Here is a 16,778-nt window from a genome sequence, read left to right on the forward strand (position 1 = left end):
GAGATGTTATGAACCAACCCCTAATGGTCTCCACAGTGAAAAAAACAGCTGCTCTAATTGGGAAATCTGAAAGAAATGTCACACGTAAAAAATCAGGTAAAGGAAAATTAGTTTCTGACATGATACAAATAGCAAATAACATAAAGGAAGTGAAATATCAGACGATGGCCAACGACATCTGCTCAGTAAATGACTCAAAAATAACTGAATTAGGGCAGCCCTCCGCTGGAGGAAAGGTTGAGGACCCATACCCCTACTGCAAGAAAATAGGTGTAGATTTCCATGTTGGATCTGGAGCGGAACAGAAACTTGACATAGATCTACTGACTAATGGGGTAATGACTGAGGTTTCACATTTTGCCAAAGAGATTAATATATCTCACGCACATGTCATTTGTGATATTTTAGATTACAACTTTGATCTTGGTTTGCAAAATGATCAACGCTATGAATTCGCAATTCGGACTATGGCGAAAGTAAAGTACTTGATGGGAAAGCCCAGACTGCAAAGACCTGACTTGATAACAAAAGTCTTCGAACTTCCTGATCCAAGGGCAATTCCTGTATCAAAAACACATGAAGGCTCAAAGCTTTTAAATGACATTGTGTCATTTAATCGGAGATTGAAAAAAGATGTAGAAATACAGCAATTGGTTATAAAGAAGGAGGAGGAGGAGTGTGTTCCTATATCGTCCTTTGAGGAAAATGGGTTGGTTGAGTATGAAAAGGCTCAACAGGACAACACTGTCTCTCTGATGAACTTTGACCTTAATGCCAGCCAGGTAACTCCTCATCATGTCAAAGAGACCATGTCTAATGAAACAGATGTACCACATAGTGCTGTTGAAACAGCAACACTTGCCCTCAAGAATGGACCTACTAACATCTGTATTAAGGATGAACCTAATCTGGACCTCGTATCAACTCAGCATGTTAAGATGGAGACCATCTCTAATGATACAGATGTATCACTGTCTGATGAGGAAGCAGGACACAGACCTAGAAATAACCAATATGTTATGACATCTACAACAGAAGATAAAACGGAGGATCTCTACCCTTTCTGTAAGGAAATAGGTTTAGACCTTGATGTGAAATCAAAAGGTGAGGCAAAAGAAAAACTTGACTTCCGTTTATTGACTAGAGGTGTAATGCTTGAAGTGGCAAAGTTTGCGGCCGAAGTTTGTGGAACCTACAGGCAGATTGTCCATGCTGTTCTCCAGTACAATTTTGATCTTGATTTCCCCAAAAATATAGGTCTCCTTGAAAATATAATTCATAAAGTAGAAGTAGTTGAAAAGAAAATGAAACGCTTGTTATGTCAAAGGGGGAAATTGAAAGGTAAAAAACAAAAATGTGAATTGCTAAAGGAAAAATTCTTATTGGAGCCCTCCAAGAAATGGACACGTTCTGGGATTTCTAAATGTAAATTTCAAAGAATGCCATGGGATTACAGGGGGGAAAATAAAAATGGAGAAACTTTAATACCAAGGAAGATGCAGGCAGACACATTTGAAGAAGCCAGACAAGTTCCTATAAAGACAGAGAGCATCTTTACTGAGATGGTTGCATCCCGGTTTGCTGATGAGACAGCAATACTCGGCCATGAAAATAGATCTGCTGACATCTTCATAAAGGAAGAGTCTGATCGTCAGTCTGGGGTCATAGAACAAGCCTCGGACTCTGAGAACAATCAAGTAAACTTTTGCTGGACATATATCCATAAAATCTTAATGTGTAAAAAGGTACATTGGAGGAGAGGGATTTTTTCCAAATTAAAAAACTGTTTTGGTGATCAGATTGGTTCCGAAAATAATTTCAATCAAATCCTTGCTAGATACAGATCAGATGTCCTACCACTCATAGTTGAGGAATATGATGGCTTTAGCCACGCTGAGAAGACAATGATGTCCCTTGTGAATCAGCTCCTTTGTGGTTTACATTTGATTGACGGCTTGGCTCACCAGGCAAAAACAACTCTTCTTCTCTGGGAAAATATGATTTTAGGAGAAAAGGAAGTAGGAGTCCACAGCTCTCCTGACGTTGGACCAACAGAGTTGGAGTCTGGAACAGTGCGATTGGGGAATACTGTGAATCATGCTGTCCAAGAACAGCGATGGGGAATGGACGGTTATCTTGTTCCGTTCACAACCTTTCTGGCCAGCAAAGGAGAATTTGAAGAAGTGCCCTTAACTCCATCCAGTGGAAACAGAATTGACGGTCTGTTTCATAATGCTGCTGGGGTGTATAGCATCCATGATGATATAATTGCGTTCACCAGGGACTATGAAGATGAGAGTAGTATGCTTGCAGCAGTTGCTGCTGGTTTGGAGGTTCAACCATTTAAAGCAGGATGCAGAGCTCTGGGTCTGATTTCTAAGATAATCATTGATCCTCTCTGGAGAGCCTTGACTTTGAAGGAAAATGTGTTGGACATGGAAGTAAGATACCAAACCCTTGTTACCAAGCTCAAGCAATGGCATGAAGATGGAAGAGACCTTGTTGAAGGAAATGTACGCTTGTTTGATGACATTGAGGTACCCAAGGACCTTGTGTTTGACAGGCTTACCATGTGGACAGACCCAGACTTTTTTCAATTGACCGTTCAGATTGTTGAGTTACTCCTGGCTAGTTTTCTGAGGGTATGTTGTAAGATGCTGCCGGTCGACCTGCAGCAAGTGTCAAAGATAAATTATCGATGCAGAAAGGATTTGGAAGTCATAGAACTATTGCAAAAGGCAAAAGCCAATTCAATCAGTATTGCAGTTGAAGCCATGGGCATGTGCAAGAAGAATCACACTTGGGAATGGCTGTCCTTTTTGGATGCACCAAAAATAGTGTCAGTGTTGAAAGCTCTCCAGATAGTGTAGACAAAGGAAGAAGGAAAGCCATTGAGGATTCATATAATTGTAGGCCAAATATTGACATGAACAATGAGTTGGAACAGAGGTTCTTTTGATTAACAGATATTCAGCAGCTCCAACTCCTGTTTTCTAGGTTTGTTCTAGAAGTATAAATAAATATTGAGATGTCTTGAACTCCAAGAGGACATCCGTAACCTAACTGCCACAACTGCAGGGAAAATAGAAAGGCATTCAAAGGACAAGGTACAGTTCCCGCCAGTCCAAAGTTAGTTTTCCCTGGGAGAGTGGTGTGGTGTGGCAGAAAGCACAATGGCAAGTTTAATCGTTTTCTACGTTGTAAGACAGTGTAGGCCCATAACTGTGTATTAGTCACTTTCTGTTCACCAATGAAACTGCAGCAGTGGAACCTAAACTGGACAAACATTTTAATGACTGATATATTTGGGTTATACAATTGCCTTGACAGCCCAGTTAAAAACGGGTGTCTTTTTGGTCTACCACCTTATAGCCTTTGTATTCAGAATGATGATTGAACGATACGGCGAAGCAATATTTGAATGGTTATTGACTATTTAAGTCATCTGAACTAGGACGAGTACAGTGGTATTACCCTAATTCATGTAGCTAAAATGTTTTTGTTATGGCAGTAGGTGCTTGTGACACAGGTGCCAAGGTTCAATCAGATCAAGCATTGACACCCCTCGTAGCTGATGTTTTGACGGTGTAGGAGGTATAACTGCGTCGTCGAGCAGCTGCTCTTGATCATTGTCACGAAGCCACACCCGTGCCACTCACGTTAGAAGTTTAGAATGAGAAAGTGCTATATGGAAATAATGTCGCTCAAATTGAAAATCATGAAACAAAATAATGAGGATTTCTATGAGCCTAATCGAGGTGTAGATTACATCTCACATTCCAGCATTCAAACTTATAAACAAGGCTGCATTGGAGTTCTCTTAATGTGACTCTGTGCAGCCAATGGCAACGTCCTCTTTAGGTATAACGCCAGGAGCTGCTTGTGGATTTTACAGCTCTAACACAGTTCCACCTCAGACCGTCAAAACGTCAGCTATGCGGATGTCGGCTAAAGTGGATTTGATTGAATCGGGCCCTTAGTTACACTATAGCATAATGAGTAGGATCAGTTGTGTTGAACTTTGAACTTTAGGCTATTTCCAAAGCATTCCAATAACATTGACATGTCCATGTTTTTGAACAATGCAGCAATATCTTGCAATACAATAATAACAATACAATAATAACAATATATATATAAATAACAGAGGGAAATTAAGACATCAGAAACAGCAATGTCAGAGTCCAGCAGTCATGGGTGAACAGGGAGTACAGGAGGGGGCTGAGCACACACCCCTGTGGGGCCCCAGTGTTGAGGATCAGCGTGGCGGAGAGTTTGTTTTTTACCTTCACCTTCTTTATACTAGTATGCTACCTCACAGTTGATCTTAGTCGTGCCGTTCCTTTAATACAGAGGCTTAGTCTGAACAGTCTTTGCTTTCCCATGGCCTCCTGTTCACTTGCCTGGTCCTGACTTTGAAACCTGAAGACTGAAAACGGCAAAAGAACAAAGTGATTTAAAAGGGGACCAGTTATTGTTTTATTTTATTATTGATTATTACTGGACTTTAATATGTATATATTTTTTGTTTGCTTGTCAGCCTTTTTTTGGGACAGGCTGTTTTATCTTTTCATGTTCTTGTTGGGGGGGATCAGTAAGTTATCAAGTTTTCATCAAGACTATATTCATCCATTTTTCAACTAAGGAAGTACACTGCTTTAATCCATGATTTGAAAGTAAAAAATAAGATATTCTTGAAAAGGTTGTGCCATTGGCATTCCAGCGTTCCTTGGACACAGGCAACAGGATGAGTTTCACTGGATCCAAATGTATGAAGGTAATGCAGTGTGTGCATGACCCATCTGTGTACTGTTAGTTATTGTAGCTAATAATGGTAATCAAATTCATTTACATTTATACATTAATCTAGGATGTAAATTGAATTTCTTCATGTCCTATTCAGAGTGAAGTTCCAATGACTTCAACTTGTAATTAATGTAGGCTAATTGTAATTGCTTGTTCTGATGACGTCATACACAGGTTTTCACAGGTGATGCTAATGTCTTTCCAGCAGCAGTGTCGCTAAATCTGCATGGTGTTATTGTCCCTTCTCTATGTTGGACTGAACTGTTTCAACTCTTCACAAGTGAAAACCTCAAAGCCCTAATGGTTTGTTGTTGTCAATCTTTTTAGTCACAGATTAGTCAAATAATTGATTAAATACTTGTTTTGACCTTTTCATCCCTGCTTATATTACTGTAATTCCTCATCTAGTGGTGGAGAAAGACGCCATCTACAGTATGTCAGGAGCAGAGGCGTGTCCACTTGAGAAGGAGTCTTCTCAGTCAAGATAAGGTGAGCTCATCATTTTGTAACAGAATATATTTCATACACCCTTTGGGTGACAGGAGCAGAGAGTCATATAACCAGGTAGATTAACCTCAAGCACATACTGTAAATATCTCTAACTTATGTGTTAACATTGAACAGACAATAGATTGTAGGTTATTGACAAGTATAACTAATTATTCCAGTTTTTGTTGGAACATGTTTGTCACTGTGATCAACTCTTTAGTTTTGCTACTTATTTCTTTAACAGATTTCCTGCTTGCCATACTAGAGGGAGATACTGGTTGTCTTTAAACTCCACACCATGGGATGATTGACCTGGATCTTTACCAGAACAGACTTCACCAGACACAGTAGAAGTGAGGTCACAGGAAACAGACTGATTTGTGAAGAGGGACTGCATCACCCATAAAGCATTGTGTCCCTGGAGGCCACAGCTTTGTTGGATGTAATGCCATGTTCTCGACCTCTCGTAGTGTTCGGAAATATGACTTGTAAACTCAGTGCATCGAGTTGCATGCATTCACGTACTTTGAACTTGTTGCTAATGCCAACGGCTAAGTACCGAGGTCAACCATAAACGAACAGTACAGCTATCATGCTGGCATGAAACGGCAGTAGAAAATAGCTTTTCTAGATCAGTCCAAACGTTCCTCCTGACTGTTATAATCAACCTGTTTGAATGCAAAAATTATATGGGACTACGTTTTTCCTATTGCAATGCTTGAATCACGTTAATATTTTTGGTTATAACCTGCACAACTTTTGAACTCTTGGTTATGTTTGCTTTAAAAAAATGGTCTTAATACTGTTACGTTAGTTTACATTAAACTGCTAGTTTTTGTTGTTTCCACCAAGACTGTAATGTCAGTGTAATTGGCAACAGTGTTATTTTTTTCCCTGCGTTGTGCCGTCAGCCACATAACTCGTATTATTAATTCTATAGATAAGTTATTTTCTGTGCACTGACTAAATGTGACTGTTGATGGATTAGCTAGTTTAAGTACAATAGGTGGTAGTAATGCTGCATGATAGAAGTGGGGCTGCATGCTGCTGTATAACCCCCTAAGATACAAATGGTTCAATCAGGACCCCAGCGTCCCCAAATCGCGCGAGAGAGCAAGGCGGGGATACATCGTCCCCCTACTACGACATGTAGTCCCGTTGGCACATTCATGACAAGTCGGAAACTAGGAACCGCCGACTCAGAGTTGAAATTAACTTAAGTTATTTGCGTAGAGCTTCCTATTGGTTGATTCTGATACTTTCCAAGTGGCAAAGTCGGGTAGCATCTTTCTACAACGACTTTCCTAGTTCCGACAGCAGTTGAACGCCCCACAGGCGGACGGAAAGCCTGGGCATGTGCCTTTTTTGTAGTTATACATAAAAAAAAATCCAGAACCTTTGACATTCAAGAGAGCAAAGAAATGCATCCATTTATTAAATAATAGCAGTAACAATAAATCTATAAATTACTTCAGAGATACATCTTAAAAATCCCTCAGACATATGTACAGTGACAAACAGATTTGACCCTTGACCTCCAGGAGGCCAGCCATCCTGGAGAGCTACTAGGTGTGCACTGTGCAGGCTTTCATTCCATCCCTACTTGATTCTACTGATCAGCGGCCTATTGTCTGCTATCAGCTAATCATGCAAGGCCCTGATGAGCAGTTGAGTAGCTGAATCAGGTGTTAGAGCAGGGCTAAAGCAAAAGCCTGTACACCCAGTAGCTCTCCAGAAGAAGGGCTGGACACCCCTTTGCTAGATAACACCCAGTTACAATACAGTACCCAATAGAACAATACATAAGTATCTGGACAAACATTCAAAACACACATTCAGAACATTCAGAACACACATTCAGAACATTCAGAACACATATTCAGAACATTCAAAACACACATTCAGAACATTCAAAACACACATTCAGAACATTCAGAACATCATCATGGTAGTTAACAGGCAGAAGGTGAGGCTCATTTAAAGTCATGTAAAAAAAAAAAAAAAAAGTGTCTGGTCTCAGTGAGTTTTAGGCTCAAAAAGAAATCCCAGTAAACCAGTGTCAGCTACATAACATCTGAGAGTTGACATATCAGGAACAAACAGTGGTAGTGTAGCAAGACCAATGTCCAGTAGAGAGCATATTGTGACATTTCAGAAAAAGTGTAGAGTAACCGTACATTTAAAAAAAATGCCTGGTGTGGTGACTACTACCCAACAACTAAAACCAAGAATGTAAATCTGTTTTTGATCGTTGCTGTATTAGAAGTCGTGACTTGGTATACTGCAATCTTTAGGGTTATTGTACAGAACTTTACTTCAGGCACATATCCCCAATCAATAACTAACTATTCATTAATACATTTAGATCTTCATGTAATTAGTCAATCATGCATTCATTTTTTTGTCCTGTCAGCTCATTCCACCATTCACTCACTCATTCTCACATTGCGGTACCTATGTTACATTCACATGTTCATTCTAGCACTAAATACATTCAATCTTCCAGCAATTTCTATGAACATGCCACAGTACCCACAATGAGTGGTCTAGATCTCATTCATAAAGAAAGAAGAATTAAGTGTCAACTTAAGACTAACTAGAGTCCTTTGTCTGATCTGTAAGAAAAGATCCCACCTGTCCTGACCTCATAATACCAAAGCCACCAACTCCAAAATGTAGTGGTTCTATGTTCATTAAAGTAACTGTCCGGTGTTTAAAGATTTCTATGAAATATGACCTATAATTATTCACTATATGACAAATAGTTTTCCTTCCAATTTAAAAATAAATAAATATGATAAAAAGCAGCTTTTCTATGTTGGAATGGTGTGGGCGTATACCGGTCATTAAAAATATTACTGCGACTAGACTACTGATTGGCCAGCTCATCCTCCTATAGACCACTGATTGGCCAGCTCATCCTCCTCTGAGGAAGTAACAAGCATTTTTTAAACCGTTTTGTCTCCAATTTATGCTTTTGCCACAAATATGAGTATAGGATGAGTCAACAACATTATTTGGGTATGAGTTAACAGAATATGAACTTTTAAAAGTTAGATTTTCATTGGACAGTTCCTTTAAAGTACAGTAGGAGGGATACAGGGGGTGGGTATACAGTAATTCCCATTTAGTTCAACCATCACCCAATATCTTCATTATCTTATCTACAAAAACACAGCAGTTGCCTTAATATCATACTTCAGCAAGTCCAACCCTACTGAGGGATTGAAGAAGAGTAAAATATGAAAAATCACAAAAACATCTAAAGGAAAATAAAACCATTCATCCCTTCAATATATTATCAGAGCAAAAATAAACATAAACAACCTCAATGGAAACTTCACAAAATAAACGTAATAATTCCTTCAGTAGACATTTTGACATTTCAGTGTTTTTACCTCAGATGCCCACTTCAGTACCGTTTTTGTACCCAAACCCTTTTAATACAAGGGTCTCCAACTTCATTCTTGGACAGCCACTTGATACGCAGGCGTTGTTCCAGCCCAGCACCAACACACCGGATTCAAATCATCAAAAGGTGGAGACCGAAGACCATAAGGTGAGTATTTGAAACGTGTGTGTTAGTGTTAGGACAGAACGGCACCCTGCACTAACTAGTGGCTCTCGGCGACTAGAGTTAAAGGAACAGTATGGCCTGAGAAGAGGACCGGAGTGTCTGGATAGGGCCAGTAGAGGAAGGGGGAAGAGGACCGGAGTGTCTGGATAGGGCCAGTAGAGGAAGGGGGAAGAGGACCGGAGTGTCTGGATAGGGCCAGTAGAGGAAGGGGGAAGAGGACCGGAGTGTCTGGATAGGGCCAGTAGAGGAAGGGGGAAGAGGACCGGAGTGTCTGGATAGGGCCAGTAGAGGAAGGGGGAAGAGGACCGGAGTGTCTGGATAGGGCCAGTAGAGGAAGGGGGAAGAGGACCGGAGTGTCTGGATAGGGCCAGTAGAGGAAGGGGGAAGAGGACCGGAGTGTCTGGATAGGGCCAGTAGAGGAAGGGGGAAGAGGACCGGAGTGTCTGGATAGGGCCAGTAGAGGAAGGGGGAAGAGGACCTGAGTGTCTGGATAGGGCCAGTAGAGGAAGGGGGAAGAGGACCGGAGTGTCTGGATAGGGCCAGTAGAGGAAGGGGGAAGAGGACCTGAGTGTCTGGATAGGGGCAGTAGAGGAAGGGGGAAGAGAACCTATCATGGTAAAGACTAGAGTATGGGACTGTTGAACAGAGAAATGGATATACTGAATAGAAAATACATTTAAAAAAAACTCAATTTGAGATTGTGTTTTTATGATGATAAGCACCATGCTGGTACCAAACTACTTCATTCTATTGAGGATTAAAATGACATCGTAAAGTATTCTAGGGAGAGCATTCCTCATTCGCTAGTAACATACTGCATTCAAAGCTACAGGAGACGAGCAAGACAGATTACGCATTCGCTTTCTTAACGTGTCGCATTCCACTTAGAATGAAAATTCACCTTATTGTCATGGAATGTTTGGTACCAACATGGAGGACACTTTGCCGAACTCTGGTGCCCAATCCCAAACCAACCCAACCCCCCTACCACCTAGGCAACCCAATCCCAAACCAACCCTAGCCCCCTACAACCTAGACACCCCAATCCAACCCTCCTACCACCTAGGCACCTCAATCCAACCCTCCTACCACCTAGACATTTGGATAAGTTTAATCAACATAGTAACAGCTCCATTTTACCCTCTGATCAGCTAAGTGGAGTTTCCACCACGTTGAATACACATTTCCAATCCTTTCAGATCTACTCATTTGCCAAGGAGGTAGAGGGTGGGGCTAAAGGTTGAATTGGGTTTGGGTTTATGTACCAATGGCTGTGGTTAGAGAATGTTCATGATATAGTGGAACATTGTAATGTGCCTGTATACCAGTCTTGTTTCTGCCTTGTCAGCCATTTCTGTTGCCTCTGCAGAGACACTGGGGCAATGGGACAAAATGGGGCTTGGAGTGAGTGAGAGGTGGCTAGGGAGGTTAGGAAGAACCTGGCCCTGTGGCTTTAGGATCCCTAGCGTCCTTGAAAGGCCCCCTGGGCGGCTGAAGAGGCAGCGCTGGCCGCGGCGCTCTGAAAGGTCTGGTTGGTGAGGACCCCCGAAGAGAACTCCTGCTGGGCCTTGGCGAAGTTGGCCCCCGTCCGACGGTACTTGGAGTGGACCTGAGAAAGGGGAGAAGGCAGGGGTCAATAAATAGGGTCAAGGGTCAATAAATAGGGGATTATTGAAGGGAATTTATTTGCCTTCTGAACCTTTTCAGGCTGCATTGACCTTGGTGGGTGGATGTATTATCCATAATGACCTCAACACTTTGCAATAAAGTTTGAATCGGTTTTGAAGGATTGAGACAGCCAAAAGGACAGTTGACTTTACCATTTTGAGTAGGATGATGGCGAGGACAGCGTTCACAGTGAAGCAGCCGGCCACGACCATCATGATCACAGCTACAGCCACGTTGCTTCTTATCATGGTGATGGACGAGATCCATCCACTGGAAAACAAGACAAATAACACCTCATTTACAGCTTCAGAAAAAAAAATCCATAGCCCCACAACATCAATGAGGCATACAAAACCCTTTGTCGACAGAAAAAATGTATCAAACACTCACAAACCCACACGATGACCAACAGACAGGCAAAGTTGATGAGAATGATAACTGAGGACGACACGGGACAGTGAAGCATACTAAAAGAAGAAAGACCAAAAGGTTTGAGGAGCCAGAAGGGCTTTTCACACTACTAAGCCAAACCAAACCAAGCTGGACTGAGCTGGCCTGGTTACTGGAATCGTGTTGAAAATAACAATGTGAAAATAAAATAGCTGCACCAACACAATTTGGTTTGGTTCAACACGATAGTGTGAAAAAGGTAAGAGAGCTGAGCAGACTGCCACACACTTACAAAGTAGCCCCCAGGACAAAGAGCACACCATCAGTTTAGCCAGCAGGAGATCTGTCAAAGAGATGGCAAGAGAGAAGATGCAGGACCGAATGCACACACACGTACACACTCACACACAAAGATGTGAAGGGAGACCTACACCCACTCAAACACACAGTACATATTACACACACACACACACACACACACACACACACACCTGTACTTGTGTGCGCAAATACATACACATCAAACACTATCTCTCTCACTCACACGAAGAAGAATCCCTGAGGTGCTATCTAGTGTATCATGTTGTTCCACTGACCTGTTCCCCCACTTGGGGATCCCCACTAGTGTATCATGTTGTTCCACTGACCTGTTCCCCCACTTGGGGATCCCCACTAGTGTATCATGTTGTTCCACTGACCTGTTCCCCCACTTGGGGATCCCCACTAGTGTATCATGTTGTTCCACTGACCTGTTCCCCCACTTGGGGATCCCCACTAGTGTATCATGTTGTTCCACTGACCTGTTCCCCCACTTGGGGATCCCCACACACTGGATCACGTAGACAGACACTTGGAAGAAGAAAACAAAGAAGAAGAAGAAGAAACTGAAGGAACTGTCCGACCTGCAGAAAGAAACAAGGACAAAGGGTTAACAAAATCACCCGCAAATATCATTTGGACTTCACAAGAAAACGACTTAGGTCATGTGGAATTCAAATCAATTCAAGTCAAATTGTATTTGTCACATGCGCCGAATACAACAGGTGTAGACCTTACAGTGAAATGCTTACTTACAAGCCCTAAACCAACAATGCAGTTAAGACATTAAGACATTCTACAGTGTTAAGTAGCCGAGGTTCCAGTCTGTTTTGACTTTAGCAACTCCTTTGTCGTCACGAGGGACGTTACTTATACAAACACTTTTATTCAAAGAAAAGTAGAACAATATTTGAGCAAAGAACTTGCCTGAAGGCTTTGTACACTGGCCTGTACCAACAGATGAAAGAGACCGGGGTGAAGAGGATGAACCAGAGGATGGACAGGCCAAAGTCCACCCCAGCGTTTTGATCGGCCGTGAAGTAGGCCAGGCAGGCCAGAAAGTTCAGGAAGAGAGTGACACTGTGAACTGGAGAGGCAAAACAAAATGAATGTGAGACTAGAAGAAACTGGTGCCGTGTTGGAGAGGAGCTTGGGGACAAATCTCTTATGACTACTTTGGGTTTGTTGACTGTCACTGACAAGCATGCAATATCATAAAAAATGTGAACAAAGTCTTACTCAATTAAAAGATGCAATATGCAGAAATCGCTCCGCCAATCCCTGGTTGCAAATATTTTAATAGCTCGCCTCATTTCAGTCTTTGTGACAAAACAAGTATAGTGTAGAGAATCATTGTACCATCTAAATCGCTGTGAAATATATTTTCCATAACCAAAAATATTGTATTTTCAGCTGTTTGAAGCTGGTGTACAAAACTGAAAGTAAAAGACGCAAAAACGAAACTTAAGAACAGGAAGCATAGAGATAGCGCACAAAGAACACATCTACCGCTTCTTAGACTTGCTTGAATGAGTGACAGATCTATAACTCACATTTCTATGTGAATTTGGTGGTTTGCCCCAAAAGTTACATATTGCAGCTTTAAGATGCGAGGTGTACGTACACATCCAAAGGTAGTACATCCTCTTGCAGATCTTCTGGTACTCTTCAGGGATGTCTTCGTTGAAGTCCTGGTAGAAGCAAGGCTTTATGGGGCAAAACTTGGGGAGTGGCGGCCAGTTGTTTTCTTTCGCTGTCAAATAAAGAGTCGTACTTGTTTACTGCCATGAAGAGTTACATAGGTACATAATCAGACAAAGCAATACAAGTACAAGGTAACTTAGAAAGATAAAACACTACAGTAGGGAGTCCATTTAAAGGCAGTTTAATCAACTATTGTATTAATCATTTGGTCAAGACAGATTTCAATTGAACATAATCAAGTGACATAATCTGTAACTTACCAATGGGGCCTCCAGGCCTGTTCTGGAGCTCCTGCTCTTTCCGATCCAGTTCAGCAGCTTTCTTCTCCAGCTCCTCCTGTTGCCTGAGCAGGTTAGCCTGGGCAGCAGCCGCAGTCGCCTGGTGGACAATGAGAAAGAGCTGTGTTACAAACCATCTTGAACCAAGATGGAGTGTTCTGGCACAAAAGGGTTGCAATGCATCAAGTTGATGGGTATAATTCATTGGCATTAGATTTAAAAAGAAGAAGTTCCTTCACAATAACACTGCCCATTTGCAGAGATCATTTATACCCATATTGACAACTCTTGCAATGTGTTTATTACACGGTGGAGTTTTCATATGCATTTGGTTAAACAAACTAAACCTCCCATAACCCTAAAACAATTGGTTTATCTCTGTATTGTGAGGTAACTTGGAAATGATGCAAGTGAAGAATTGGAACAATGTGTACCTAAACTACACTGTCATTACACAGTACTATGTAAATACTACTTTGTCCACTTAAGGTAAAGTAGGACCAAAACCAGGGCCCTTGCAAAAAACGTTGAATAGTATGACCAGGTAAGGATGCTTCTCCAGTTCTCTCTGACCTTTGTTTCAATGTGCTGTTTCAGATCAATTCATAGATGGGTTGGTTGTTTAGCAACAAAACCGAGGCGTGCACAACTATGGGGCAAAACAGACGGTGTTGGCTTCGACTGTTGACAACATGGAAACTATATTTTGTCTCCAATATTTATTGAAAACATAAATACATTTGCGCAATGAGCACTTGTTGTCTCTCAAATACATTGTTTCAGTTGTTGGTTAGCTAGCTAGCGAATTTTAGCCTTATTAGCATTGACATGAAATCAGTCAAAACACCTCAAGACATGGTATCAAGAACAAGATGAAACGAGCTGAAACGAGCCACTTACGATTCCCCACATGGCAGTTTCTTGTCATTATTGCTAGCTAACTGGCCATCCAGAATCACAACAACACACTGACTTCTGCCCAAATGAAGCGCGCACATCGTTTCGTGACGTTGTCAGCTAACCAGTCTATTTAAATTCAAAATAATCATCATGTGGTATTGATTTGCCTACATGTGGCCTCTCTTAGCCACTTAAAGTCATCACAAACAACTCAGGAGTTCAGCGAATTCGAGAGTGTGTTGTACTCATCTTTGAGCAATATCTAGAGTAAAAAGGATGTTCTTGTTGTGTTTAAAATTGTCCGTGTACCACGCTGCCAACCTCCCTCCTCCTCATTCATGTTTCTGTCACTCACTTGTGGGGTGGGCTCCACAGCAGAAGCCTGTAGGACAGCTGGTTGGGAGGAGGCAGCAGAGATGGGGATGGTGGTCCCAGTGTGGGTGCCCTGAAACACACACACACACGTTTAATTCTTGTCTGAAATTAAATTAAGCCTCAAGCACATCATAAGACGCTCCCAAATCAGCATTCTTTAACAACATATTTCCTCTGGATGTTTGTCAGATGTATTTGCTTCTTTTCAGGAAGATGATTACGTCACTGTGTCAACATTTAAATTAATATGCACTGAATGAATACATGTGATATCCTCCTGGCCAGTGGTGGAAAAAGTACCCAATTGTCGTACTTGAGTAAAAGTAAAAGATACCTTAATAGAAAATGACTCAAGTAAAAGTGAAAGTCACCCAGCAAAATACTACTTGAGTAAAAGTCTAAAAGTATTTGGTTTGAAATGTACTTAAGTATCAAAAGTAAACGTAATTGCTAAAATATACTTATATTAAGCAAACCAGACGGCACTATTTTCTTGTTTATTTACAGATAGCCAAAGGGCACACTCCAACACTCAGACATAATTTACAAACAAAGCATGTGTTTAGTGAGTCTGCCAGATCAGAGGCAGTAGGGATGACCAGGGATGTTCTCTTGTTAAGTGTGTGAATTTGACAATTTTCCTATCCTGCTAAGCATTCGAAATGTAACGACTACTTTTGGGTGTCAGGGAAAAAGTATGGAGTAAAAAGTACATTTATTTTCTTTAGGAATGTAATGGAGTAAAAGTAAAAGTTGTCTAAAATATAAATAGTAAAGTACAGATACCCCCAAAAACTACTTAAGTAGTACTTTAAAGTATGTTTACACCACTTCTCCTGGCTCATCTTACCATAGCACTGGCTGAGAACGGGTTGAATTCCTCAACGGTTTCAATCCCACCGCTGGTGATTTGTGTGACTGAGGCATCCTGTATTACAGAGACAACAATATATTTTCTTACAGTAAAGACACGAAATAACAACTTCCCTCAGGTTATTTGACTGATAGTTGGTTCTTTCAGGTATAAAATCCCACGCAAACCTATTGGGGATAGTCCATTAGGCTAGAACTACAATAGTGAGAATAGCAGGGGGCTATCTTTGTTGGCAGAGTTGCTGCACTAGTGAACAGGTAATTTTGACAGGTGCATTTGTTACGGGCGCATAACTTCTTTATTGGTAGGAAATTCGTTCTGACCTTCTTACAAGTGTAGGCCAATAAATGGAAGATAATAGTCTATTAAAACAATTTGCTCCCAGTAGTAATTTTAATTGAGGGGCTAAAAGGACAAGTTGTTGATAGCCAGCCATCTATGGGCCTATACAAGTCTACGGGGCCTGTACAAGTCAATGGGACCTAGCAACCTGCTTAGGTAAAGGCTAATAGGACACATTACACGTGTCCTTATTGGCCTACCAAATATATTTACTAAAATGACTGGCACACAACATTGTCAATCATGCTACGTTCTCTCATCTGAACGAGGAAGTAGACCCAGGCCCAACCCAGCAACCAAACAAACAGGTTTCTGTTGCGGCATATCTTTTACAGCGTTTAGAAGAATGGCACATAAGGAAAACGCAAGTCAGAGCTTGCAGTTAGGTCTAAATAAATTGCTCACCTGGAAAGGATTGACCTCCACTGCATCTACAAAGGGGTTCTCGTGAAATCCCGACATGTTGCGATAATTTGATCTTCTTTTGGAGGTAAACAAAACGCCAGCTTGTGCCTCCGTCTGTTGATGGTGCTGTTTGAAAGTGCTCAAGTGCGCAGGCGTTACAGGATACGCACACTGCGTCAGCTGGTCTCGAGCAGTCATTTATAATCAATTATCTTTATTTTTAGAAAATAGGATACAATTGGTTTCAAATGTGTGACATTCTCGTGACTGCCTATATCCTACTCCCCTGTCTTAGAGCTGGTGAAAGTACAGTGACGATTCCATTTCATTTATATTTTATTTAACCTTTATTTTATCAGGGAGTAATTTACCAAAGCATGTCTTGAAGCCAGTTCAGACAAGTATTTGTAGGCTTATAACCATAAATAATTTGTTATTTAAGAAGTATTCGTTTCAACGAAACACGACTTAATTATATTGCACTGCATACATCATCTGGACTGTAGTCTGACATGAAGCTTGATGGTTATATTTAAGTAATGTCACATGGTTTGATATTGTAGCGTACAGAGGGACTTGGAAGCGAACCTTGTGTTGCTGGCGTGAATGGCATCATGCGGATAGGGTTAACCCATTTGGTGGTAAATGCAAG

At 41.3% G+C, this 16,778-nt stretch overlaps 1 protein-coding gene and 1 long non-coding RNA gene across 2 annotated transcripts; one reads left to right on the forward strand and one right to left on the reverse strand.

Annotated features, from left to right (window-relative positions):
• The first annotated feature begins 4,672 nt into the window (after positions 1–4,672).
• LOC311121033 lies at positions 4,673–6,141 on the forward strand. The gene is made up of 4 exons (XR_014612226.1): positions 4,673–4,777; positions 4,981–5,109; positions 5,215–5,295; positions 5,540–6,141. It is a non-coding gene; the product is annotated as an uncharacterized lncRNA (long non-coding RNA).
• Positions 6,142–8,343: 2,202 nt separating this feature from the next.
• Positions 8,344–16,266, reverse strand: LOC311121035 (secretory carrier-associated membrane protein 2-like). The gene is made up of 9 exons (XM_084195575.1): positions 16,127–16,266; positions 15,356–15,433; positions 14,486–14,575; positions 13,213–13,330; positions 12,873–13,001; positions 12,176–12,335; positions 11,731–11,832; positions 10,693–10,810; positions 8,344–10,481 (listed from the first exon to the last, which is right to left on the reverse strand). Exons 1-9 carry the CDS (start codon positions 16,181–16,183, stop codon positions 10,335–10,337), a joined length of 999 nt encoding a protein of 332 aa, XP_084051701.1. The 5' UTR covers positions 16,184–16,266; the 3' UTR covers positions 8,344–10,334.
• Positions 16,267–16,778: the final 512 nt, after the last annotated feature.

The sequence above is a fragment of the Coregonus lavaretus genome (assembly GCF_964263955.1).
Source record: "Coregonus lavaretus genome assembly, contig: HAP1_SCAFFOLD_870, whole genome shotgun sequence".
Taxonomy (NCBI): Eukaryota; Metazoa; Chordata; class Actinopteri; order Salmoniformes; family Salmonidae; genus Coregonus; species Coregonus lavaretus.

Excerpts from the sequence above, each read along its gene's own strand:
- LOC311121035 (XM_084195575.1), bottom strand. The coding sequence starts at position 16,183 with ATGTCGGGATTTCACGAGAACCCCTTTGTAGATGCAGTGGAGGTCAAT. Across the intron at positions 11,833-12,175 it reads CCAGTGTACAAAGCCTTCAG|GTCGGACAGTTCCTTCAGTT; the intron begins GCAAGTTCTTTG and ends TTCTTTCTGCAG. Across the intron at positions 10,482-10,692 it reads CCATCATCCTACTCAAAATG|GTCCACTCCAAGTACCGTCG; the intron begins GTAAAGTCAACT and ends CCCCTTTCTCAG.